This window comes from Sinocyclocheilus rhinocerous, unplaced genomic scaffold (genome assembly GCF_001515625.1).
Source record: "Sinocyclocheilus rhinocerous isolate Xijiao unplaced genomic scaffold, SAMN03320098_v1.1 scaffold503, whole genome shotgun sequence".
In the NCBI taxonomy this organism is placed as follows: domain Eukaryota; kingdom Metazoa; phylum Chordata; class Actinopteri; order Cypriniformes; family Cyprinidae; genus Sinocyclocheilus; species Sinocyclocheilus rhinocerous.
In genome coordinates this window covers 1,060,861-1,088,366 of record NW_015643185.1, presented here as the reverse complement: position 1 = coordinate 1,088,366, position 27,506 = coordinate 1,060,861, and the positions used below count along the sequence as shown (strand labels likewise).

The following is a 27,506-nucleotide window of genomic DNA, read 5'->3' as shown; positions in this document are numbered from 1 at the left end:
TCCTGTTTCTATTCCTACCAAAGGGCCTCTTATGTATATTGTTGAGGTCTTGAAGAGTTCAAAGATGGACTGCAACTAAACAGACTATCATATTTCTTGCCATGCAGCACTGTATTGATATTTGTCAGACACATTGTTTAAGTGGTTGTTATGAACTAGCTCACATCCTTCTCCCGTTACAATACATATTTCAAGATGTAATTTGTTCTAAACCCCAAGCATAAGTATTGAACTTCTGCATGCTATTTTGAACGTTTGGTTTGAGGATTTTAGCCTGTACATTTGCATTTTTGTTACTCTTTATATTTTTAAAGAAACTTTAATTTAAATCGTATAACATTACATTTCAAAAATTCATTTGATTTACACTAATAGGATGTTCTGCATTCAGATGTCTGCATTCATTTTGCAACCAACAGGATGTCATCACATTATTTGCATTCTGGATTGTAATTGTTTGTCTTTCTTACATCTGTTTGCATGCTGAATTGTTCTTTTCTTGATTGGTCTTGTAAAAAACTGTAAAAAAGTTAATCATAGTTACCACTAAAATACCATAGTTACTACATTTACTGTTAGTACAGTTAAACAGTGGTAATTTGGAATTAGCTACTTATGTATAGCTACAAACAAATAAATATATACATACATACACATACATAAAAACATAAAGATGACAGATTGCGAAAATGTATTACAGTGTTTGGATGAGGTCACATATTAATATTAGTTCATTGTGATTACACTGTAGCACAGGGGTGTTTCCTCCGAGGAGGCAAAAAATTGGATAAGAAAAAAAATGTAGTACAAAAATAAAACAATGCAAATATTACAAAATATGACATTAAAAAGTTTTTAGTGAGTAATCAGCTTGGTGAAATTTAAGGTAAATATCTGTGTCTGTGACCAATATTTACGGAGCTTTGATGACTGATGATCCGGAAAATTCAAAAATATTTAAAAATTAACCATTTAAAAAATAACTGAACGTTTCTGAACTTAACTGAAGTTATCAAATAAAATATATAGTTTAAATTGTTATTGCCTTGAGTTATTATTTTGGAATAAATGAAAAATGCTTGATGAGATTCATACTGGCTTTAATAAATAGAATATTAATTACATTGTTAATGTAAAAATATAATTTTTTCTTTCTCTTTTTTCTGATAGTGTAAGTTATGTTTATTTAACCAAGACAATTTTACTTGGTTTGAAAATTTGAGAAAAAAGGGACTTTGCCTCCCCATTTCAGAACACCACTGCTGTAGCAAATGTAAAAAACTAAAGAATTCTGGAAGAAACTGCATGGTAACATTTTGTAAGGGCAATGTCAGCAGTAAAGCGACTCAGATATATCATTTAACTTGTGTGCAACTAAACCCTGAAACCTATATTTACATAAAACACCAACAGTAATCTTTTGTTGTCTACTAAACACTATTTTTCTCCAGGAAGTGCAAATCTCGTTATTATTTCTGACATTTTTCTATTGGCTTCAGCAGTTTCTGTCTCTGCTGACATTTTGTTAGTTCAGAAATATTGTTGTTACATTATAAATGCAAGTAATTGAAATAAATTGAACAGTGTTGTTTAAGTCATAGAAGTCACATTGACAATCTTGTATTTTAAATGAATGTTAAACATTAACATGTATAACCTGAACCAATGTGTCATATGGATGAATCCGGGTCAAACTTTTTACCCATAGGCCTCAGTGCACACATTGTGATGCAGAGGTGGCAGCCTTGTTTTATTGCTCACTTATAGTAGTTGTGTAAAGAAAGAAGCTGTTGTTGTTGAAAGTCTTTGTCTGGCCAGTTTACAAGCTTCACCTCAAATGCTCAGTATCTTCCCCTTCACGTCTGAGTGCCATCTACATTTCACACAAAGCAACTCTGTGGAACAGAGAGTGTTTTTGTTTTGCTTTTCCTAATGACCCACAGAGATGTTAAAGTTGTGACTAGAAAGACTCTGGTTAACAGAAGGAAGTGGCTTTTTAACATAATTTACGAGTTTAGGTAAATGACATGCTCCTCTGATTGTTCTCAGGGATTCCATTTTCATGTGGGTCTGCATTAGACCAATGCTTGGTGGTCTGATTTAACAGCTTAAACAGAAAGCCCCATAACGTGACATGGGGCCCATTCAGCAAAGGGGGAGCTGAGTTTTATTGTGATGGGCTATTGTCAGATTGGGGGTCGGGGGGTGATTGATTCACGTCTGTCTGGCTGTAGGGCAAAGCCATCATTTTGCCAGTCGTGAGCGGCGAAAAGGACAATTTGGCGAGCAGCACAGCAACAGGCCTGCACAAGGGTGAACATATGGGCCAAATGAGGATGGAGACTCATGAATACTGTGCAGATGTGGGTGGAGGGAGTGGGGAAGAGAAATCTGTCCATATGCTGTTTTAACTACTGTGGATGGCCCCTAGCAGGCTACAAGATTCTACAGGCTTTACATCAGGGGTCTCAAACTCAAATTACCTGGGGACCACTAGCAAGGTGGTGCTATCTACCAGGGTCCCATTGAACATTGCAACAAATACAGGTGTTTGAACAACCATTAAAACTGTTTACAAAATTATTTTGTAACAGGTGAGTTTTTTTGATGCATGCTGGCTTATAAATTAATAATAATAATAATAATAATAATAAATATATTATTTTAATGTTTCAGCCCGGGCACCCCCAGGTCCCCGCGGACCCCCTCCTTCACGACCCCCACCCTGCCCTGGGAATAGGTATTGAGAACAATGGAGGGCCTTCACAGCTACCCTAAAATCTCAGTCTTAATTCAAATTAGTGATATTTGCCAAAGCCACTGGTTTCCCACAGTTTCAGATTGATGAGTCTGTTTATTTGGAGTGAATGAAATGTGATTTGTTCTTATTATAAATAGAGGCACTGAAAGAGGGACTGCAGTAATGCATGAAATTATTACATGTGCAAATGAATGATTTTTAAGTGACCTCTGATGGCTAGCAGACGGAAGTTCATGGACCGGATACGTAACAATTACATATCAAATATTTTACATAAACCGTTTAAAACATATCTATTAAAAAAAATAATAAATACCTTTTCAGTATGCATTCATTTATCATTATTTATTTATTATTGTTAAATGTTTGATGTAATATATATATATATATATATATATATATGTGTGTGTGTGTGTGTGTCAGGGACGTTACAGCCTTTATTACAGCTTTTTTTTTTACCCTTTCTCTGTCCATCTTTTTGTACTCCCACTTTATTGTCCATCTCTTTATTTGTCTCTAGGGCTGCAACTAACGACTGTTTAGATTTTTTTATATACATAAAGTAAATCACAAATATGCACTCTATGAACTATTTTAAAGGGTTAGTTCACCCAAAAATGAATATTAGGCTGCGTTTTACTCACCCCCGAGGCATCCTAGGTGTATATGACTTTCTTCTTTCAGACGAATCCAATCGGAGTTATATTAAAAATTGTCTTTGATCTTTCAAGCTGTTTAATGCCACTCAGCGGGTGTTGCATTGCTTCAGTCCAAAAGAACTTAAATAAAAATCGGCTTTGCGCATGCGCCGATCAGAAGTGACGCACGCGGAAGCGCAGGGAGAGATCAAAACAAAACAACGGTCACTATTTAGAAGTACAAAACGAGGATTTGTAAAGAAGAATGTCAGAGGATTTCGAAAATGTTTGATGTAATATATATATATATATATATATATATATGTGTGTGTGTGTGTGTGTGTGTGTAATAAACAATAAAATAATATATTATTAGTATTCTTATTATTTTATTTTTTATTAATAATAAATACCATTTCTGTACTCTCTTTCTGACACACACACACACACATATGACAAATGCATATGTGTAAATGGTATTTATTATTATTTTAATAAATAATTTTACAGTTATATAATCGTTTAAATTTAATATATGTATGTGTATGAGAATATTTATATTTATACTAGCTATTTCTTTTGTATTTATATTATGCAATCGTCTAACAATCCTTAACAGAAACAAACCTAAAACGATCATTGCAGAAGGTGATAATTTATGACAAGTGCTCTCTATATGACAGGTGGTTGGAGGGGAGGGGCTTAAAAATTAGAAGGCTTGGTGAGGTCAACCAAAAAGGAAAGTTGTTCAAGAGTCAGAACAAATTTTCTTTGACAAAAAATAAAAAAATAGGCTATAGCCAGCAAGGTGTATTTATAACGTAAATGGAGTATTTTATATTTGCAAGCTATATGTTGACTCGTGTTGAGATTTCTTAAAACCCATGACACATATCCCAGTTTTCAGCCTCAGTTTAGTGTTATGTGATGATTGAACATCTGAACAGAAAGATACATGGCTTGACAGCTTTGCCTGCCAATCTTACATAAACCATCCCAACACACTCAGACAACAATATTAGAAAACAGAGGCATGTTACATGTAGGCCTCTCTGTATGTCTGTTTCATATTTATGCAGATCACTCCTGCATAATCAGTGAACTAGCACCACCCTTATTACTATATAACACATCAGCCATATCTGATCCTACCCTCAGTCCTCTCAGACCCTTGAATAAAAGGGAGGGAATCTCTCCTGTGACAATTTAGCTAGTGGCCTTTAAACTGTCCATCTGTTTGTCTGATAAGTGCTCAAACAGCATGGTAGAGATTGTCTTTTTTTTTTAATAAAGTTTTTTAAATAAAATAAAGTATCATACTTAGTATTAAAATTATTTACACTACCATTCAAAAGTTTAGGGTTGGTATTTATATTTTATTTTATTTTAGTTTATTTTTAAGAAATTAATACTCTTGCTCAGAAAGAATGCATTAAATTGATCAAAAGTGACATAAAGACATTTAAAATATTACAAAAGATTTAAGATAAATGATGTTCTATTGAACTTTCTATTTATCAAAGAAACCATGGTTTCCACAAAAATATTAAGCAACGCAAATATTTTCAACTTTGATAATATGAAATCTCAAAGAAGAATGTCGGAGGATTTCGATATAAGCCAAGAGGAGACTGGTTTTCCTTTGCTAAAGTAAGTAAACTTTGCTTCCTTTGCTCCTGTTAACAAACGTTGGTTTTCACGAGACTCACCGGCGCATGCGCATGCGCAATGCTGACCTCATAGGTCATGCTCCCGGAACTGCTTCTGTGTACAACTGTTGGCGCAAGCTACATTAAAGTGATTATTACGTTTTGAATATGGATATTTTTCTTACAAAAACGCATCGATTCGCTACAGAAGGCGTTTGTTCACCCCCCGGAGCCACTTTTTTTTATGGATGGCCGATTTTTATTTAAGTTCTTTTGGACTGAAGCAATGCAACACCCGCTGAGTGGCATTAAACAGCTTGAAAGATCAAAGACAATTTTTTATATAACTCCGACTGGATTCGTCTGAAAGAAGAAAGTCATATACACCTAGGATGCCTCGGGGGTGAGTAAAACGCAGCCTAATTTCATTTTTGGGTGAACTAACCCTTTAAGAGCTTTGAATGTTGACTCTGGGTATTTGTATATCAGATTTTGCATGATATTAATGTTTCCATTGGTTAGAGCTACAGAATGTATTGTATACATTATGCCGTTTTAATTTGTATCATAATATTAATTGGTCACATCTTTAAAAGGAAAATCAGATGTGCTGTGACTGCAGAGCAGTACAAACCACTAATTTATTAAGCCTTGGGTTTCTGGTAGACACTTGAATATAAAATGACAGGGTGTCCGATCACTGGTACAGGACACTCAGCATGATATTTTATGTAATATATTATGTGTTTTTCTTTATGGATCATGGTAATTATTAGTAGTCCTACACAGCAAGAAAACATTAATGTTATAAATATTATGTTCATGGGTTGGACTCTAGGTGTTCCTATGCCTAAAATCCATTGTCATTTTTTATATATATAAATTACTTTTTTCTCTCTCTCTCTCTCTGTTGGTATGAGAATAAGTACAATATTATCCACATTTTATGTAAATGTAGAAAAGCAAGGAATAATAATAAAGTATTCAGTTCTAAAACAGTTTGAACGAGTTGAACGCAGAAGCTTTATAACAAAGTCAGTCACTGACAGTGAAATATGCACAAGCTCAGGGTTTAGGCTTCATTCAAGCCTATTTATTCTGCTTTGAACATTTCAACCAGTTCCTTTAATTATACAGATTTTTTTTTTTTTTTTTTTGCAAATCTTACAACTTTTGCGAATCTTATGGATGCATCTGAGAAAGCAACATGGATGCTCTAGCATATACACATAAAAATAATATTTTTATTTGACAAAGCCATCCTCAAAGAATGGGTCTATTTTCTTAAGACTGCATCATCTTTTTCCTTTGGACAATCTGCATGATTGCTGACTTTGTTGTGTACCATTGCTCAGTTTTTCTATCAGACACATTGTAGTGCCCTAGTGTGAAAGTAACATATGATATGAATCTACATGAAAAACAACATCCATACTAATGCTTAGCCAAATTCCATTGAGATAATACTTGTAATCTAGGAGCTGCATGTTTAAGCTCTATTTCCTGCCTCCCTTTTTCTCCACTCATGCCTCACAGTTAACCTCATTCTGCTCTGTATAAAGATTTAAAACTCAGCAGGAGCTTCATTCACATCATGTAACGTGACATGATTCATATGGTCTGATGACTGCAGCTCCTTTGGCTGGGTGCACTGAACACTCATGAGAAACATCAATGTGTTTACTGGCTACAAAACCTGGAGCCCTGTGGCAGCACTGGGGATGTTCCCATTACAGGCTCTGACAGCCACACATTATAACTAATATCCCTCTGCCTGCTGTGCTGCGACAGCTTGATTGCTTTTGTACCAAAGGAGAGTCATTCAGTGACCACACTTATACCTGCATGTGTTAAATAGAGTCAATATTTCCGATATCAGATTCAAACTTAAGATTTTAGTATGTATCTGAATGCAGTTGCTACTCAGTAACGCTCTTAAAGGGTTAGTTCACCCAAAAATGCCCATAAATTACTCACCCTCAAGGCATCCTAGGTGTATATGACTTTCTTCTTTCAGACGAATCCAGTCAGAGTTATATAAAAAATTGTCTGATCTTTCAAGCTCTATCACTGCAGTCAGCAGGAGTTGCAGTGCTTCAGTCCAAAAGAAGTCAAATAAAAAGTGCCCATCCATAAAAACAAAGTGTCTCACACGGCTCCGGGGGATGAACAAAGGCCTCCTGTAGTGAATCGATGCGTTTTTGTAAGAAAAATATCCATATTCAAAACGTAATAATCACTTTAATCTAGCTTTCCACGTACGACAGTCAGCGGAAGTGAGAAAAAAGTGTTTATTACGTTTTATGGATATTTATCTTACAAAAATGCATGGATTCGCTACAGGAGCCCTTTATTCACCCCCGGAGCTGTGTGAGGAATGTTTTATTACGGATGCACGCACTTTATTTCACGTCTTCTGAACTGTTGACAACCAACACCCGCTTACCCCCATTGAAAGGCTTGGAGGGGCCAGGACAATTTTTAATATAACTCCAATTGGATTCATCTGAAAGAAGAAAGTCACATACACCTAGGATGCTTTGAGGGTGAGTAAAACACAGGCTAATTTTCATTTTTGGGTGAACAAACCCTTTAAGAGTGAATTTCACCTCATTGACGTCTCACTTTGCTGTGAAGGAACAGTTGTGAAACAGTGCCCTCTGTTGGCCACAATTACTGCAGTACATCAGACAGGATTCAGTCTTCGATTTAATAATTGAGGATCTGGCATTTTAATAGCAATTAATTGCAACCAGGATTTTTTTCATTGTGATGAAAATACCACATCCATCAGCCTTAAATGAGACGTCAAAGTTTCTTTAGAAATTTAATTTGGCTGAACATTATGCAAATCACCAAACTATTCAACTCTATCTACTGTATATAAACTCAGCAGACTGATGTCCTTTTATGACTAAAAAGTGAGTGAAAACAAGAGGTTCAAACGTATGAACAAAGTCCTGTGAGAATTTCCATTTTTCAGTCAAGCCTTTTTTTTTTTTTTTTGCAAAAGCTCAAAATGACAACAGAACAACAGAACAAAAATGAATACAGAATCTTGAAAGTGAGTAAAGCATGACATTCATTTTCGGTGAACTGTCCCTTTAATAATAAACCTTTGTCATGCATTGTTAATGAAAGATAGCTCTCAAAATCAGCTGGAGCCAGCAACTGCTGCACCATAAACTGAGTCTGTATCACTCTATTCTCACTGGGACCATTAGGGAAAATCCAATTGAGCTTATTGAGTAAGAGGACATGTCTGACCTCCAGCAGACCTCATTCCCTCACACACACAGCTGGCATCTACATTAACACCACCAATATCCTCTGCTGAAAAACTGTAGCGCACAATATCAATTACTATGTACCATTTATGATTTAAATGACTTTTTGATGGGCACGTGGGAACTATGTTTTTATCACTTTAATAAAGTAATTTATAAATAATTCTAGGTATGCTTTAAAAAAGCACTACCGTTCAACTGTAGAAACATGATATTAGTGTTTTTGGGGTTCAGCACATGAATAACGAAAGAGCAGAAAGCGTAAGGCAATATGGGATTTGTTGTTTTTATGGGGTTTTCTGAACAGTTTATTTTCTGTTCAACATAGCAAGTCCATAAATATATTTGGCACAAAGCTCCTGTCATATTGCTATGTTCTTAAATCCAACAACAGCAAACATCAACTAGGACCACATCTTCTGAAGAGATGCTTCCACAGGAAGTTCTCAAAGCATTTGTACAGGAAAACAAGAAGTCTCTAGCTTTAATTTGATCATGCTATGGGAAATGGGGCAGATCTAGGAAGACCACAACAAGAACACGCTTTAGGCTTTCCTCTTATTCAGTATTCTTGATCCAGAGAGCGCTCCTTTCTTGGCCCCTCTGACCATGCTCTTGAACTGGCCTTGCAGTTTGGCCTTTTTCCTGTTCAAGTTAAAAGTAATGTTTGATCAGCTTTACCACTCATATTTTCAGGACGCATATAAAGACAGACTTTGTTCCTTACCTGCGATTGAGCTGGGCCTTCTTCAGTGGTATATAAGCATATGGGTCACACGTGCCTGCCTTCTTAACATCGCCTTTTCCTTTCTGCAACAAACAGATGTTTAGCAGAGGACCTTCAGACGCTCATTTTATATGTTAGTTATCAAAAAAAAATATCTACTTTCACTTCTAACCTTTGCTTTATATTCCGTCCCAAACTCTGGTCTTCTATCCAGAGGCCTATGGATTCCAATGCCACCAGCTGAGGAGTTCAACAATACATACAAATGTTAAAATGTCGGGAAAACATTACTTTCAGCATTAATAAAAAGAATCACAATGTACCGTGTTACTACCATCATTTCCTGGACATGGACAGTAATAACAGTAATAGCTTTATTATTTTTATTTTTAACTCAAGTACTATAGTAATTCCACTAAATTTTTTGAGTATCTAGGAATACAATGGTATATGAATATTGTTAACATGATATAATGATACAAGCAAGTGCAAGAAACATGTCTAATTAGGGGTTCAGTGAATCTGAACTGAAGTCAATGTATGTGATTTTGCACAGCCGCACATAATACCACTTATTTGTAAAGGAAAGTTAACATGCACAAGGTGAAATTGAACTTACCTTTATATTTCATCGTAGGTTCAACATCCATATCATCATCTAGTTCGTCACGCATTTTCCTCTTTGGATTCTTCTTCTGTTCAGCAGGGAAAAGGAGAAATAAACATTACACTGCAAAACCTTTCATTATACTTCTCAATTCTGTAGATTGACTAAATTGAAATAAACACTTAACAGTTTTGACTCCAGCCTCTTCAAATACATCATCCATTTCAGCATCTGAAGAGAGATATGGATATGATTATACTGTGGTTTATTACAATTATAAAAAACAAAGATGATTATGTTCCACCTTTTGTTTTTTCATCATCCTCGTCATCCTCCTCTTTGATGATCAATCTTCCATCAGATGTCACCTTGAATCCATGCTCTGCTTTACTGGCCTTCTTTAGATTAGGGTTGGTGGCTGGATACATTGTGAAATAAAAATGAGCAATATATACACAGTTATATTAATGTACTTGATCATGACTGAATCTAACTGGACATATCTAAAGAGCTCTTACCCAAAACTCTCTGCGCTGCTTTTGGATCAAGGAAGTTGAGTGGTTCGTCAGATATGCCTTCCTTTAACCAGGCCTGGCCCTTTCTCACTGGCTTCTTCTGACCCCTTTTAGGCTTCTCATCTTCATCTGAGTCAGAGTCCGTCTCGGCCAGAATGTCCTCAATACTACAGAGAGACAAATATAAGCGAAACATCTACTCTCTGAAGTACTTCCTGATCAGCACGGTCAACTTAACTCTAAAATATTTCTGACATACACCACATTAAAGTCATAAAACTCAATCATAAAAGCAATTTGCTTTGAAAGCGCTGTACCTCTCTCCTTTCACTTTAGGTGTCTCATCCTCAGTGTCTGAGCTGTCCTCTTCTGTTTTGCTCACGAGTCTGCGTCTCTTATTTCTGGCCTCTGTTTTACGGATGTTCACTAGGACCTTCTGTTGATCAGCCGGCAACATGCTTTTGACCAGCTCAAACCTGAACACATTTTACATTACAACCATACAAAGATATAGAAGGAAAAAAATGCATTAAGAAACAAAGGACCGTGTGGTCATGCTTGGTTAGCTGTTAAGCTTACCCAAATTTCCTAATCAACTTGGTGTAAATGCTCTTAAGTTTCACCCTAAAATGTCTTTGCATATCATTCATATTGCTGATGCCTTCCATCTGCAAGATGATGGGGTAAAAACATAACATGGTCACTTTAATAGACACCTCTCAAGACGCTTTTTAAATGTTCAAATATGAACTTGAAAACATTCTCTCTTCTTCACTTACAATAACAGTAATATGGCTGGCTAAAACCTTGACATCAAGAGAAAAGAGCAAGACTTTTAGGAAACCCAGAGAGGCTTTGACGATGTCTCGTGTTCTACTCGAAAGCAGAAGACACACATTTTGCAGCAGCAGCTCCAGTGATGACACGTCTATGGTATCTGTACATAAAGACCAGACAATATTTTTGCTTAACATTCAATGACTACAAACATTTAATGATTCTTTACAATCCATGTATCACTACATTTTCTGAAGAAAAAGAGTTGTGCTTCCCCACAAAATAAAAAAAACAGAACAAGGCTAGTTGTTGGATTGTTTACCAGAGGAACAAACCAGCAAAAATAGCTCAAAAGTAGAGTTTCAGTAGTGTTTCCACCTTATTTTTAATGCAAGAATGGACATGGCCGCAGCTATTTGCAACTTAAACGTGCAAGGCTTCCTGTGACTTGACTGTTACTCTGCGTTACATTAAAAACTGACATTTTGTCATCCTACTTTAAGTAATCATAATCATAAACGCATTGGTTCGTAGTGCAAACAGTTATTCTTCTAGTTATTTACCTATAGCAGCAAATGAATTAGAAGTATTGCACATTCAAAGAAAATAGCTTACTTCCATCTTGCAAAATAAGGTGGACAGCAGAAGTCACTCTTACCTTTGTAATGGAACACTAGTCTTGTTAATGCCAGAACTGTACAGGTGACCATTACTCAGCAAGATATATCTTAGTAATACAAATAAATAAATTAAAAAATAAACATTTTCTTCTCACCTTTTGTGTTCCCACAAAACCTTACAAATGCATTTCTGATCTCAACTAGAAGAGAGTAGGCATTTTTGCGGGCACCAATAGACATTTCCTTAGTGCAAAGAATGACCTAAACACACAGTAAAAACTCCTAACATTAAAACTTCCATAAAGAATCTTAAACTCTGATTTAAGATTGACAAACCTCAGGAAGCAGAGCTGTAATAAAATCACGGTGTTCTTCATTCAGCTGCTTCACTATGTGAATCAGACACTTGAGTCTAGGCTGAAAAGTGTTTTCACATATTATTCCAATATACATTCTCTGTGTAAATATGATCACTTTGTGGTGTTTTTCACAGCACTCACTCGTTTGGAAGATGAGGCCGCTGTTGTCAGGCTGTCCATTAACATTGTTTTTAGCTGCTCGAGGTTCTGCAGAACAAAAGCCTTACAAGACGCACTCACTCCTCCACAAATTTCCTCAAGCACGCGGTAAGCTTTCTTCTGGATGCTAGCATCCTTGCTCTATATACACAGACAAACATTACATGAAGTAGTACACTCATCACACAACAGCGAAAATAATAGTAACAGGAAGATTCTCACCTCCACAAAAGGTTTAATCAAATTGAATGTCTGGGTCATGGATGCTTCATCTACAAACGGAGCCATTGCAACAATCAAGTCGATAACTGCGAGCCTACAAAATAAGAGCCAATTATTATATAAAACATGATGTGAACTTCAGTAAGGTGCCACTAAACAACACTTTTTAGGCTGATAGTCCAGCCACAAAAATATGGTCTCAAATTATTCATTTTTCAGGTTTCTATCTAGGTCTCTACCCTTTTCTAAGTGTCTCAAAGATCTGTTGAACATACATAGAGCCTTGTAAATAAGACAATAAAGGTGTGGTGCTGTATTACCGTGTGAACTCAGAGTTGTCTGCACTGTTGAGTCTCTCTGATGCTTTGTGCAGAAACGTGCACACCATCTGAAACAATGGAACAAATGTTTAGAACCGACATGCAATGGCACAGTAAACATATGCAAACTGCAAGACATCTAGGAGAGATTGCAATGATGTAATTCTTGCTTTGATGTAATTAATTTGTTAATATGGTAAATGAATTACCTCCTGTTCTGTAATGCTCAGGTAGACTCTGATTGTGTCTAGGACGGCCATTCTAGCAGACACCATCTCTCCAGGTTTCGGCTGCTGACTGTAGACATTAAATAGAATGGGAAGGAAGTTCTTGGAAAATAGTTTTAATTCTGCCTTTTCCTCCTCTGCAGATGATCCAGAATGCATTTAACATACAATCATAAATCTCAATGAGCAGTCTTCAGTGCCACAGCAATGGAGAAAAAAACGGAAAAAAAAAACAGTGCTATTCAGATTTTGAGTTATGGTTTTAACAACCCAGCTGACCTGTTTCACATCTCTTGTTGATAAGAGTCCGCAAAGCCTGGCAGATGCACAGACGGAGGTCAGGGCGATCATTCAGGGCCATACCCAGAGACCGAGCAATGCCCTTAAACGAGGCCAACAGATCAGTGGGTTTAGTGCAGAATCCAGGTCACTGAGAGACTGCAGACTCTGAGGATCACATACACACATCTGAGTAAACTATCAATTACATAGAAACACACAAACTACAGAAAACACTGTATTTTAATCAACCTTTATCATAATAGGATGAGCCGGTCTTCCTGCAGCTCTGTAGAAACAGCCCAGGATCTGCAGCACAAACGGCCAAGAGGCATGAAAACGATAGGATAACCCTTCCTCCACGATACTGAAAGAGACAAAGGTAAGACTTTAGAAAAACCATGCTCTAGAAAGAGATGACATTAGGAAAGATGAAAGTCACAGGTAGCTCACCGAAACATCTTTAGGATGCAAGTCCCATTTCCAGCTGATGTGCTTGGTAAAACGGGTCCGATCTCAGCCATATGCGGAGCCACACACTCATTTAACAAAGTCTGGATGGAGAGAGGGAAAAGAACTCTTTAAAACACATAACAGTAAGAAATTAATTTCTAACAAATAACAATACACTGCTGATACCTTCAGAGTCTGAGTCGCAGCAGAGACTACTTGTGTGAGTGGGGACAGAAGACATGACATGGTGACAGAGAAGAGGCGAGGAAGATGACTGATACTCAGAGAGCTCTGTAAACTAGAGGCCAAAAATTAACATGATATATATACTATATATAATGACCAAGATTCCTCACAAAGGCAGCAAACAAAAGAATAAGTGCTGAAAAAGGCCTACCTGGAAAGATGAACATGGGCTTTTTCCATTACAGCAAGCCATGCTAGTAAAGGCTGCAGATCGTTCTCACTTGGAACATAGTCATATAAAGCCTGGAAGGAAGGTGTTGAAACATGTGTCAATCCACACATTAGGAAATTAAAATGCAGAATCACATAATTCTGATATCATGTGCATGTGTTTGTCGATTATAATACTCACTGTGATGATCTGTGCATTCAGTTCTGCAGACATACTGGCAGGACCAGGCTTGCTACTGAAGAGCTTGTGGAAAGCCTGCATTGCATTTGCCGTTACCAGCTTCAGAGAAACAGAGGCAGGTGTTAAGAGTTGATAAGTCAACAAAAACGGATTTATCCATTTTAAATGAAAATGTATCTGTTAAACTGGTCTCTCACCACATGGCTCAGGGTCATCACACGGAGAAGGGTCTCACAGCAAGATTTTACAAAGCTCAGAGGAAATGCAGACAGCAGGTCTTTTAGAAGACCAAGCACGTGGAGAGTGGTAGTGTCTTCTTTGCTGCCTTGAGTTGGATAGAAAGACAATCACTCAATCAATAAGTGGAAGATTATTTCATTCTATAAAATTAAAGAGAGAAAAAAAAACATTTTGGGCCCAGTTATATAAGTGTGAAGGACACTAGGAGGTGCTATGGGACCATTTTTGCTGCAAAACTGCTTACGCAATAACTTCATGCAGTTTGATTTTAAACTTTGAATTGTATGTTTTATCTAAAACTAAATGCCTTTGAAAAATAAAATTATTAATTTACACACTAAAAAAAAAGATCAAGGAACTATGCATCTGTCCGTTACTTGGGTTCTTCACAGAAACGCACTGTTGCTGATTTTCCTAATTTTATTAATTTTATATTTAAATTATTAGTAGTAGTAGCCTCGGATGCTGGATAATTTCACCTGGTATCACAAGCAGGTGTTATTGTTCGTTTTGAGCATTTCGACAGTAAGAACATGAGTTTACTGACCTCCTGACTGCTCCAATTCTTTGCAGCAGAATTTGGCTGTGGCGGTTGCTGCTGGGTGATGGACCGGGGCATTATCTGAGAACACAAAGTCGCTGTAGCGAAGGACTGAGCAAACACCCTGCTGTGCTGCTTTTCGCACCTGCAGCACATGGACAAACATCATTCAGAAACCTCAAAAAAATCATAATCAGTCACTCTCTAATGCGAGTACAAAAATAGTGTTTCCATTGTGTATTACTATAACAATTAGTGGTGGATAGTATGATTAAAATCTTAAATGGCACAAAAGGAATCTTATATCAACAGAAGCATTCCAACTCTGACTGAATGGGAATCAAACAGACAGACCTTTGGTTTGGAGTGCACTGTGAAGCTCAAAAGGCCGTGGTACATCTGCAGAGTTGAAGGGTAACTCCAGACTGACAGATCCTGTTTACGCAGCAAAGTCGCTAGACAGGATATGTATGATCTGCAAAGGAATACAGAAGCGACCAAATTAGAATATAAAAATGTAAAATAATAAGCAGAGACACAAAGCAGACTTCCTCCTCACATCACAATCTCATTACATACATTTCCCCTCTGGTGATCTTCAGTCATTTTAGATTAAAAAAAAATTTTTAATTAACAAGCTTTGAATTAACAGTGACTTGTGTGGCGCTTGCTATATGAACAAAATAAATCATGGACATTAGAAAAGACTAAATGGTCTTTAAAAAAAAAGTCACAATTATGATCTCTGCAGTCAAAAGCGATTGCTACAGGAAATTAATATGAATAAGAAAAACACAATACATAGCAGTATTTTGGTGCACAATTTACAAATCAGCCATGAAGTATTCTTTGATAATGTCTAATCTACCTTCCATGCATTAGATTTTAAATACCTTTGACTTATTATTAACTAGAATATTGTATTAATCAAAAATGAAATGCTTTCCTAAAATATGTATTGTTTTATCTAGAAATAAATTTAGAGGCGAATACTGTCAAGTACCATGAAATCCTCTCAAAATAAAACATAATATTATTGAAACAAAATATAGTACATTAATTTAATTAAAAGAAAAAAAAGCTTCTGCCGATGATCAAAGTGTTAGATTTATGAGAAGAGTGTACAAACCGAGCAGCAAGCCTACTTTAGGCTTCAAAACGCTCGTCGGAAGTCTACGGGTTACTACGTCCATGACATGTTTTTATACAGTCTATGGTACAAACCCATCGCAGGCAGGACAAAGAGTCAGAATTGGCTTGGTTTGTCATGACATCCATGAAGGCCTTGGCCGTGTCAGAGAACTTTTTATTAAGCACTGCAGCAGGCACCGTTGAGAAGATAAGAACATATACTTATTCAGATCAACAGCTGAAAGATTGATCCACAAAAAGCGTAGACACTTAAGCATTTCGACACAGCCAAGTCGTCATGAAACAAACTGATTTCATGGTGACTTTAATTTACCAAGGCTGCAAAGTACTCTGTCTCCTTTCCTCCCTGAGAGCGAATCACTTTGGTTACAGCTGCCAATACAGCACAGATCTGTAGAAAAAGAAGACATCACTTAAACGCCATCTGGTTTCAACTTAAAGGAATAACTCACCCAAAAATGAAAATTTGCTAAAGAAAAAAAAAAAAAGTCCTCTCCCTCAGGCAATCCAAAATGTAGATGAGTTTTTCTTCATCAGAACAGATTTGGAGAAATTTAGCATTGAATCACTTGCTCACCAAAGGATCCTCTGCAGTGAATGGGTGCCGTCATAATGAGTTCAAACAGCTGAAAAAAACATCACAATAATCTACAAGTAACACACAAAAGGCCAGTTCATCATTTAACATCTTGTGAAGTAAAAAGCTGTGTTTGTAATAAACAAATGCATCAAGATGTTTTTAACTTAAATTCAGGCTAAAATAATAGTACTTTATCCATAATATTGCTTCTCCAGTGAAAAAGATGACTCGTCTGTATCAGGAGGGAAATATGCACAGATTAAGCACCGTTTACAAGCCAAAACAGTCCAAAACAGTTCAAAACTAATATGTCAGTGGATTTTGATGCGAGAGAACAACAGAGGATGAACTTTTTCACTGGAGGAAGCATTATTATTGATTGGTATTTTGGCCATAAGTGATGGTTTTTAACTTTAAACCATCACTTCTGGCCAAAATACCAATCCATAATAATGCTTCCTCCAGTGAAAAAGTTCATCCTCTGTTGTTGCCTTAATGAAGGATTTTTGTCTTACAAACATGCAGCTTTTTCATTATTATGGATTGGTATTTTGGCCAGAAGTGACGGTTTAAAGTTAAACCACCTTAATGAAGGATTTTTGTCTTACAAACACATAGCTTTTCCCTTTATAAGACGTTACCAGATGGACTGGAGTCGTGTGGATTACTTGTAGATTATTGTGATGTTTTTTTCATCAGCGGTTTTAACTCTCATTCTTACGGCACCGATTCGCTGCAGAGGATCCACTGTGAACAAGTGATGTAAAGCTAAATTTCTCCAAATCTGTTCCAGAGAACAAAACAGACTCATCTACATCTAAGATGGCCTGAGGGCAATAAATTCAGTAAAATTGAATTTTTGGTTCAACTTTTCCTTTAACGATAATATAGTAATAATGACCTAAGATGCCACTCTCTAACCATGAAACTGAATACAAACCTCTTTATGTGCCGCAGAGTTCGACTCCCAGTAGCGCTGTACTTTTCTAAATGTGAGGTTGGAGCAGTCCGACAGTCCACTAAGAAAAGTCCCAGAGGTTTTCTCTGTCAGGGCTTGATCCTCCATGGCATCTCCTGCTTCCATGGCATCACTGCTTTTCTGCAGAGATCCTGTCTGAAGCTCATTGTGGAGTTTCAAAGCATCTACTGTCAGATCACTTTTTTCTGTTTAAATAGACAGATGTTTGATGAATCTCACATTCAGATCATCACAACACAATGTTATGTCACGAATACAGTCAAAACAAGGACAGTCCTGCTGTCAGGAATTAAAAAAACACCTTGTGATTTAAAGTACCATTAATCATGATGGAAAATAAAATTGGGCTAATTACACTCCCTTGTGGTGTCCCGTTTTCTACAATATATTGATTTGATAATACTTGTCCTATCATTACCTGTATAATCCTTCCATTTAAAAAAATCCATGATGTCTTCATCGTTTTCTTCGGTGGGTTTATTAGAATGTCGTGAACCAACTTAACAGTTGCCTACCGCCATCTACTGTGCGTGAGTATGGAAAAAATATATATATTAAACACACGATTTGATTTTATATCCTTAAATCCTATGTTTAAAATCACACTGTTCCTAATTAATCTCATAACAGTTTTAATTATTATCCCTGCTCCTTGACAGCTGTTTAAGATTAATTTTTAATTCATGATGACAAGAAATTCCTAATTCTTTCATTGTTTTCATCCGTTCTTTTTCATATTTAGGAGATACCATTCAACCATGCTCTACTGTCTCAGCTTCCATAAATTCACCACATAAACAATGTTTCCTCATAACATGTAGAGTACCATAAAGTTTAAATTGTCCCATTCTCAAATGTAATAAATTATTCTGTCTCTCTCTACTGATATTATTGATTTTACTTTGTTTGTTGTTCCTTTGTATTTTGTAAAGATGTATCCCAAATGCAGTGTGATTTTAATATTTGGGTTGTCCTTCCTTAAAGAATCTTTACCATGTTGTCTACATCTTAATTTCCCTTAATTCAAACATGGCCTGGCACCCATTTAAAATAAACTATATTTCCAACCTGCTTTAACTTGTATACTATTAAAATATTTTAAGATCAAAAGATGACAAAAGGGTTCCACTTACTCACACATAACAGGACATATGACAAGTTGACATTAGGAAAAGAAACCAGAGTTCTTTGTCAGAAATATATATTTATAGGTTGTTGATCAATGCATGGTTAAAAATAAAGCATGCACTGGTATCTGCACTGATACATAGACTGACATGTTTTGAAATAGCTTTTTTAATCATTTTCATCATATCATATTGAAATAAAATCCTTAAATAAATAATTTTTTACACATTTGACACATGCTTACATTTGCATGTATATTTGGCCTTTTCATCTCCTCGTAGCTTTGAGAAAATAGATGTTTCTGTAAGAAATGTTTGAGCTTCATATTTGGAAAGGACAGGTGTTGAAACTCAGACCTAATCAGTGGCTTTATATAATGGAAACATATAAAGCATTCGTATGGTGTGAGTTCACTGAGACCCGCTTCACAGTTTTTTGTGTTTAGTTGGGAACAATGGGCTGATTAACATTGACCTGTATTACAAAGTCCTTCTGGATCTTGGTGTCTTGTAAACGTGTTTTATCCGTGAGTAGCTTTCCAGAGAAAAACCAGCGCTGGTTGGTGGCATCAATGTCTTCCTGAATCTGAAGCTGTTTCTTCAGCTGACGGATGGAATCAGCCATCGTGGCGCTGAGGCGAAGGTCTTTTCCGGTGGAGAGACGCACCTTCAGTTGGAACTCCTTCTCCTTCTTCTCCTGTAGCTCAGAGTGTTCAGACACATTATGATCATTGCACTCGGACACAAGGTTGACTGGAGGAACCAAGCAGTATGCAGGGAGCTGATAGCGGTTCCCCAGTTCATCATAGCACTCCATAAGGGACCCTGAAAGAGCAAATCAAAAGCTTCAATTATTTTAAAATGTAATTTATTCTTGTGATGGCAAAGCTCAATTTTAATCAGCCATTACTCCAGTCTTAAGTGTCACATGATCCTTCAGAAATCATTTTAACTTGCTGATCTGATGCTCAAATCACTTTTCATATTATTATCAATGTTAAAAATGGTTAATGTTTTTGTGGAAACCGGGAAAAAAGCAGGAGTCTGGGATGAACAGCATTAATAGGAAAAATATATTTTTACATATAACGAATTTTTATTACATTTTTGCTGAATAAAATTATTAATTCCTTTAAAACAAATTGAATTATACAAATATAATTTTGTAAGGAAAAAAAGTTGTATTACACAAAATGCAAAACATAAGCATTTTCACTAGATCTGTATATTAAAATGCTGTTTAAATGTTTACCATGAGGCAGTGTGATGCTGGCTCCATCTACAATAGCCTGTGCCAGCTCATGGTCATTACATTCAATCGCTACAGCTGCAGCTTTTAGTGCATCCCAGATCTCTTTACGGCCGTCAAAAGCTGGGGCCGTGTCCCAGAATTCATCTCTTTTACTGCGCAGCTGGCCCTCTGTCATAGGATATTAACTTTTCCACTTGGGCTTATCTTTCTTCAGGGGCTCATTGCGTCCTACAGAAAAAAAGGTAGAAATGTAACCTGAACAATGTCCGAATCATTTAGAGTTGCATTAAGTGGTCAGACCGATGTATCCGGGTGACATTTCTGACCCTGGACCACAAAACCAGTCATAAGGGTCGATTTTTTATTTTTGGCATAAAATAAAATTCAATAATTCTGACCCATACAATGTATTTTTGGCTATTGCTACAAATATATCCCAGCGACTTAAGACTTGTTTTGTGGTCCAGGGTCACATTTGTAAAAATCCTGTTTCGCAAAAAGGGTCCTGATCTCTTGTTAAAGAACTAGGACAACAAATATTGCATGTGACATCACAGTTTTTGCCTGAATGAGATTCAGTGGACCTTTCCAAGAATCAGATTTTCCAGAAGCTTCTCTTTGATGTGTAGCAAAGATTTAATCTAAGCACATAACTCTTTAAAGTTGCACAATAAATGCCGATTTAATGACTACTTGTCCTTTAAATGAACTATGAACAGGGATGGGCAGTATTTCAGATACATGTATTTAAAATATGTATTCGAAATACAAAATACTATTTTGTATTTTAAAGCCTTTGGCAAATATGTAATTTGTATTTAAATACATTAGTATTTTTGTATTTTCAAAATACATAAAATATTTGCGCCAGTCAACCTCTTTATCAGGGTGCTAATTTAGTTCAGACACTCCCCCTCCCCCCAAGTTGCCCCAACCCCAACATTCATGCACGTGAGCTGCAGCTGTACAGCTCCATTCAGCATTGGGTGAGGGACTTTTCTGGAATAAGATAAGGTGAGGATGTCATGGTCAATTGTACATGTTGATTAAAGTAAAAAATAGTGCATCATTCAGATTTGCCTTCAGTTAACATGAAAGAATAAAAGAGCACTGACAAGAGGAAAAATAGTGTTAGTCAATCAGTTTGTCCTTTAAATGAACTATGAACAGGGATGGGCAGTATTTCAGATACATGTATTTAAAATATGTATTCGAAATACAAAATACTATTTTGTATTTTAAAGCCTTTGGCAAATATGTAATTTGTATTTAAATACATTAGTATTTTTGTATTTTCAAAATACATAAAATATTTGCGCCAGTCAACCTTTTATCAGGGTGCTAATTTAGTTCAGACACTCCCCCTCCCCCCAAGTTGCCCCAACCCCAACATTCATGATGTACTTACAGGCTGTGAGTCAGAAGTGCCAGACTGTCCTTGCAAAGTTGGAACTGCCCCACTTTCTAGAACAGCCTTTGAGCACAGACCCATCTACTCTGCAGGATCAGGAAACAGTCCTCCATAAAATGTGTCACACAGTGTCACACACTGCGGGCAGGGATGGGCAGTATTTCAAATACATGCATTTGAAATACAAAATACTATTTTGTATTTTGTATTTAAATACATTTAAGTTTAGTATTTTTGTATTTTCAAAATACAAAAATACTTTTTGCCAATCAACCTCTTAATTAGACTGCTGATTTCCTGGATCAACAAGTATACAAAGAAACTAAATACAAAAACACTAAGATTAAATGTATTTAAATACAACATACATTTGACTTTTTCCAAAGGTATTTAAATACAAAATAGTATTTCAAATACATGCATTTGAAATACTGCCCATCCCTGCAGGAAATCAGCTAATAAGGAGGTTGATAGGCAAAGTACCTTATGTATTTTGAAAATACAAAAATACTAAGATTAAATGTATTTAAATGCAAAAAGGTATTTAAAAACAAAATAGTATTTTGTATTTCAAATATATGTATTTCAAATACTGCCCATCCCTGACTGCGGGCTGAGTGAGCGGAGGCTGGCAGGGCTTGAGTGAGCGGCGGCGGGCGGGCTTGAGAACGGCGCAGCCAGCGGGCTTGACAATACATATCGTTGTGATGATATAAAGTGTGAATCGACTGAACTTTTTCTAAATCGTTTACATAGATAGGCCTGTCGGGGTAAGCAAATATATCCATGCAGCTTTTAGTGGGCAGGAATTATTGGAACACTGAAGTGGAAAAGGAAGCATGGATGAATGAGTAATAGAATGTGATGTGTTTAGTGCAACTGCACTTATTATAAGTGTATACGTGTACATGTCCTCTATACTTCTATAGATTCAGTGGTTGGAGTTGGGTTAAAACTCCTTGACAAGTTCTGTTGCTACTTTCTGATTACGTTTCTGGCTACATTTAAAATCAAAACATACTGATCATTTAATAACTGTTGTAATGCTAAAATGTTTGTTTTCAACTTCCAAATAGGTGTCCAGTGATTGATAAATAAACATTTGATTGCTGAATATTGTACCCTAATTGAAGTAGATGTTTAGTTGGATCATGATGTTGCATACCATTGCATGAATGACTGCCTGACACATAATATATTATTATATTTATGACTAACAATCAAATGATTAAGTAGTTAGAAACTAGTTGCTATGAATACAGGTGCCATCAGTTGTCTTCTTATGAATGACTTGTCATTGAGTCAGTGTTGCTGATGCAAAGTAGGCCCTTCGTTACCAAACACCAAGTAACTAAATTAGGATACAATTATGAGTCATTCGCAATTCAACTGTTAAAAATTATACTGTTGGTTACTTTAAAACTAACCTTCATCTGGGAGTTTACAGGGATATGTGAATATTTGATCTGTTAACTGGTTGCATATGTCAGATTTATAGAATGACTCGGGCAGAGAAAAGCTGTTGCTATCAAACACTGTTTACTTAATCAACTGAGTCAGTGTAATGGTGAAGGCATTGATCAAATAGGCCAATTGATGGAAGGTTTGCTAAGAAATGTCATGCTCCCTTGTAAAAGTATTTTGCAGTATTTTTAAAATACAAAAATACAGTAGTTTATTTTGATACTTGGTGTGGCTGCTGTATTTTGTAGTTTATTTTGATACACTTAAAATTAAGGTATTTGGTATTATATTTTAAAATACATTTCGATGTATCTTTGCCCAACCCTGACAATGAAGCTATATGGATCAAATGAAATAATGCAGTAAAAATCAGCATCTAAACCACAACCTAAATCCCAACAGTCAAGCCAGCTCAGCTCAATGTCAACTAAAGACGAAGAGCTCATGTAGACCAAAGGGAAATCCCTTTGAAGGCTATTGGCTCAGACCATCAGTGGCTAAATCATTTGTATACAAACAAAACGTGACAGAATTACAGCACAGATTTCAAAAGAAACTGTAGGTGCTTTGAATCTTCATCACAATTGTAATAAACCTGCAGAGGCCACTGCGACAGACTGGGAAAAAAAACAAAAACAAATTATTTATAGTGTCTGAGATTAAAGCCTTAATCGGGTGATGCAAAACAGGATTTAGTGGCCTCTTTCCCATCATGCATCACTCCTAGTTAGATGAGAGTTTACAAGAGCAGAATGCCACAAAACAAATATACTCCATCATTCAGCACTTTCAATTTAAATTTGAAAAGATAAACAAATATCAAACCATTTAGCTTTAATAACTACACTTTACCTTGTCATTATGCATTTTTCTGATAAACAAAGACCATAAAAAAAATGTATACAGTCCAAATCCATGATGTACTGTAATAAACCAGCATGTTTCACACATTTAAAGTAATACTGGAATTCCACACTCACACAAATCAAACTGACTCTGTAGGCTAAGTCAGCACACTAAACACGGCCAGTCCATCTGACATCTTACGGACTTACAAATCCTTTTTAATTTCTATATACAGGAGATTAAAATGCTCATTTAATTTGGCTTCCAGTGGCAGGACGAATCGGGACAGGGAACTTTGGCGTGACAGAACAGGTATGAAATGGTTTCAAACAAAACAGTACCTGCTGCATGACCAAAAACCTGCCAAACTTTAGGGTCTTGTACTAAAAAATAAGTAGGCTACTGTATATCAACAACCTTTCAGCAGTTCTAGTAGTATCTCTAAACAATCTTATCTTGCACACTGCTAGTAACTGTGTGCTGTAAGCTACTTACTTTTCAGCACAACTGTTATCGTTGGTTGATAGTCTCTCGAGTTTGCAACTCCCATGGTCTGACTGGTGACTTATTCCTTTTATCAGTGAAAAGTTACTGGACAGTCACTCCTACGACTTCATGCAGGGGTTTGAGGGACAAATCAACTCCACATGCACAGTGCTACAAGATGTCAAGTCACAGAAAAACTCTGACACTCAGCTAGTAGTTTAGTCCAGTTTCTTGCTAAATGTACACGCCCGTCACCTGTTTTCTGAATCTAAAAATAACAACTGAACAAATATAAATCAAAGCAGATCACCAAGTTAGCTTCTAGCAGCAAGAAATAGTCCTTGCCTTTACAATCCCTAGCTTGGGTTTAGATATATGAGTACTTTTCACAACAAACTTAATCCAGCAGGCTCTATTTTAGACCAGGACAGAGAGTCAATAATAAACTGTAAAGCCCAGGATTGTCCAGAGCAGGTGCACCCTAGCAATTCCACAAATACATCTAATCTAAAATGTCCCAATCTTAATGGATTTCCAGGTAAAGGAAGAACATTTTAACATATAAGCAGACAAGAAATCCAAAATTAGCTCAGAAATTTATATAATGTCCCATATGTCAAATCTTCTATGCGCGGTGCCATTAAAATTAAGTAATTAAAGAAAAACTCAAGCAGTCTTTCTTTCTTACTTATGAAACCAATAACAGTCTTTAGAGTTCCTGCAGGAAATTAAGGGTTCCATAGTGTAAGTTCTGCCCTTGTAAAAGAAAGAAAATTTACCCTAACTGCCCATTTTGAAATAGTGTCTAGAGGTTTTTAATATGATTTTGGTGATCTAAGGCAGGGGTTTTCAATATGGTGTCCAGGGACCCCCAAGGGGCCACAAGGGAGTGCATGGAAAAGTTTAGATAAACAGAGTAAAATAATAAATAAATAACAATAAAATCATATTAAAACAAATAAATAAACTTTAAAATAAATAGATTAAAATAAACAAATTAGTAAGTAAATAAATAATTTAATGAACAGTACCATAAAATGTAATTTAATAGAAACTAAATATCATTTTGAAATAGTGTCTAGAGGTTTTTAATATGATTTTGGTGATCTAAGGCAGGGGTTTTCAATATGGTGTCCAGGGACCCCCAAGGGGCCACAAGGGAGTGCATGGAAAAGTTTAGATAAACAGAGTAAAATAATAAATAAATAACAATAAAATAATATTAAAACAAATAAATAAACTTTAAAATAAATAGATTAAAATAAACAAATTAGTAAGTAAATAAATCATTTAATGAACAGTACCATAAAATGAAATTTAATAGAAACTAAATATTTTTCAAATAATAATTTAGACATATTAATATTAATTTATAGCACAATAAATTCTATAGATTCCTTTGAAGTTCTAGGATCTAGTTTTAGGGTTGATTTAGGTCTCTTGCACAATGGGTTCCATGGCATATTTAACCCCTTATTAAACCCCTTATTAAAGTTATTAAAGTTACCCAGATCTTGCCTTTTTACAGAGATACATTCTCTAAAATATCAGAAAATATCTAAATATAAGAAATACCAAAAATAAACAAATAAATAATAATTTAAAAAAATTCTATAGGACCAACAATTTTTCTCATTCAAGGAACACCTTCAAGCAAACAGGATTCCTTGACAAATCAAGTCTTACCTCCTCGTTTGGTGCTGTATCTGGATGCATTCCTGGAGGTCAGGTGAGACCTTTGACGTATCACTCCAAAACAACTTCCCATCACTCAAAACCACATCAGGACCAAGCCTCGGATGCATGGATGATCGAATAAATGCATTTCTACAGGATCCAAAATGTAAAAAGTTCTAGTCAATGACGTTAACAAATGACATTTTGTTTTTGCAGAAGAAAGCTCGTGTCTAGTTTACTGTTATGTATTTGAGGTTATCAAATGCATTGTCCGACGGGACACAGAAACGCGTTGTATTCCGCCGAGTCGACATTTTACTTAAGCGGATCAGAAACCTTCCAGGAAGACAAAGTTGTTACACTAATGCTGTCAATGGACAGTTAATAAAAATCTAATCTTGATATTTAATTATCCTCAGAGTTAAACACATACATACTTCCCAACGTAGTCTACGCTCAAATCCCTAAAGAAGAATAAATCAGTGTAGAGCTCTAAACGATGAAATCGGTGAACTATTGAAATCTGCGACTAGAGGGCGCACGTGCACATTACCCTGAACGCGGCGGAGGAAACAGCAGAAATCGAAGGTTTGCAGCTGTTGCCTTTTTTTTCTTCCTTAGTCTGGGCTGGGGTTGAACACTTCTACAGTCTATGGTTGTAAACCACTCTTTTCGTTATTCTCTTTTACTTTTAACGAATGAATTGATTCATTCTGTTTATTTCCAACATTTTGTTTTCATCTGCCCCGTCGTCATTTACATTTAACTTTAAAGAGTTTGTTTCACCTTCGAGTTCAGTATTGTACTAAATTAATGTTTATTAGTTGCCGTTTGGTGTATTAATTGAACCACTCAAGCCATGTCAGAATCTGCGCTGTATATATATATATAAAATTAAAAATGCAAAATAGATTTGAGTGTGGAGTGCGAGATACAGCAGATAATTCCATCAGAATTGTGTTGGGAATGACAGGTTTACCACCAGTTTACACATCACACGTTTTTTATTATTATTATTGTATGTACTTGCACTTTATACTATTTTAAGTCATCGTTAATTATTATTCAATCAATTGTGTATTTGTATTAACCTTCAGGAAAGCGCCAGGCGCTGTTTAGCAAATTTTCGAGCGTGAAGTGAACACGCCTTGACAAGAACTTCAGTAGTCTCTAATGGCTATATGCCTACATATACAGCATGCAGTATCTATACGTTACATTAAGCTTATTCATTATCTAGTACATTATCTAATTTATTTCAATTAAAGGGTTTACCGCTATACGAAACTATTTTAATTTCAGATATTCACATCTCCTCCTATATGAACCTGTTCACCTGAGTTGGTTAAAAGATCAAAGAATATTTATCATAAATGTTTATGATTTACCATTATGTGAAACCATGTAACTTATTTAGCCAAAGGTGCAAGAAACACACAAGTAATGTTAAATGTATCCACTTATACTTTATGGTTTAATAAATATTTTATACATATTAGACATAAATCTAAATCTCAAATATATATAAAAAAATTATATTGAATAAAAATGGA

General features: G+C 35.9%; 1 protein-coding gene and 1 pseudogene across 2 annotated transcripts; both read right to left on the bottom strand.

Annotated features, from left to right (window-relative positions):
• Window positions 1–8,565: 8,565 nt before the first annotated feature.
• Window positions 8,566–18,018, bottom strand: LOC107757099 (RRP12-like protein; annotated as a pseudogene).
• Window positions 18,019–18,907: 889 nt separating this feature from the next.
• LOC107757112 (ubiquitin domain-containing protein 1-like) lies at window positions 18,908–26,477 on the bottom strand. 2 transcript variants are annotated; one of them, XM_016574491.1, is made up of 4 exons: window positions 26,391–26,477; window positions 25,963–26,103; window positions 20,070–20,297; window positions 18,908–19,642 (listed from the first exon to the last, which is right to left on the bottom strand). In XM_016574491.1, the coding sequence occupies exons 3-4, from the start codon at window positions 20,242–20,244 to the stop codon at window positions 19,260–19,262; spliced, it is 558 nt and encodes a 185-aa protein (XP_016429977.1). In that variant the 5' UTR covers window positions 20,245–20,297; window positions 25,963–26,103; window positions 26,391–26,477; the 3' UTR covers window positions 18,908–19,259. The 2 variants fall into 2 exon arrangements, with proteins under 2 accessions (XP_016429977.1, XP_016429978.1); XM_016574492.1 differs by lacking the exons at window positions 25,963–26,103; window positions 26,391–26,477 and adding an exon at window positions 21,478–21,494.
• Between the last annotated feature and the right edge of the window lie 1,029 nt (window positions 26,478–27,506).

Coding starts and splice junctions, on each gene's coding strand:
- LOC107757112 (XM_016574491.1), bottom strand. CDS start 20,244: ATGACAGAGGGCCAGCTGCGCAGTAAAAGAGATGAATTCTGGGACACG. Junction 19,643..20,069: donor CAGCATCACACTGCCTCATG/GTAAACATTTAA, acceptor TTGCTCTTTCAG/GGTCCCTTATGGAGTGCTAT.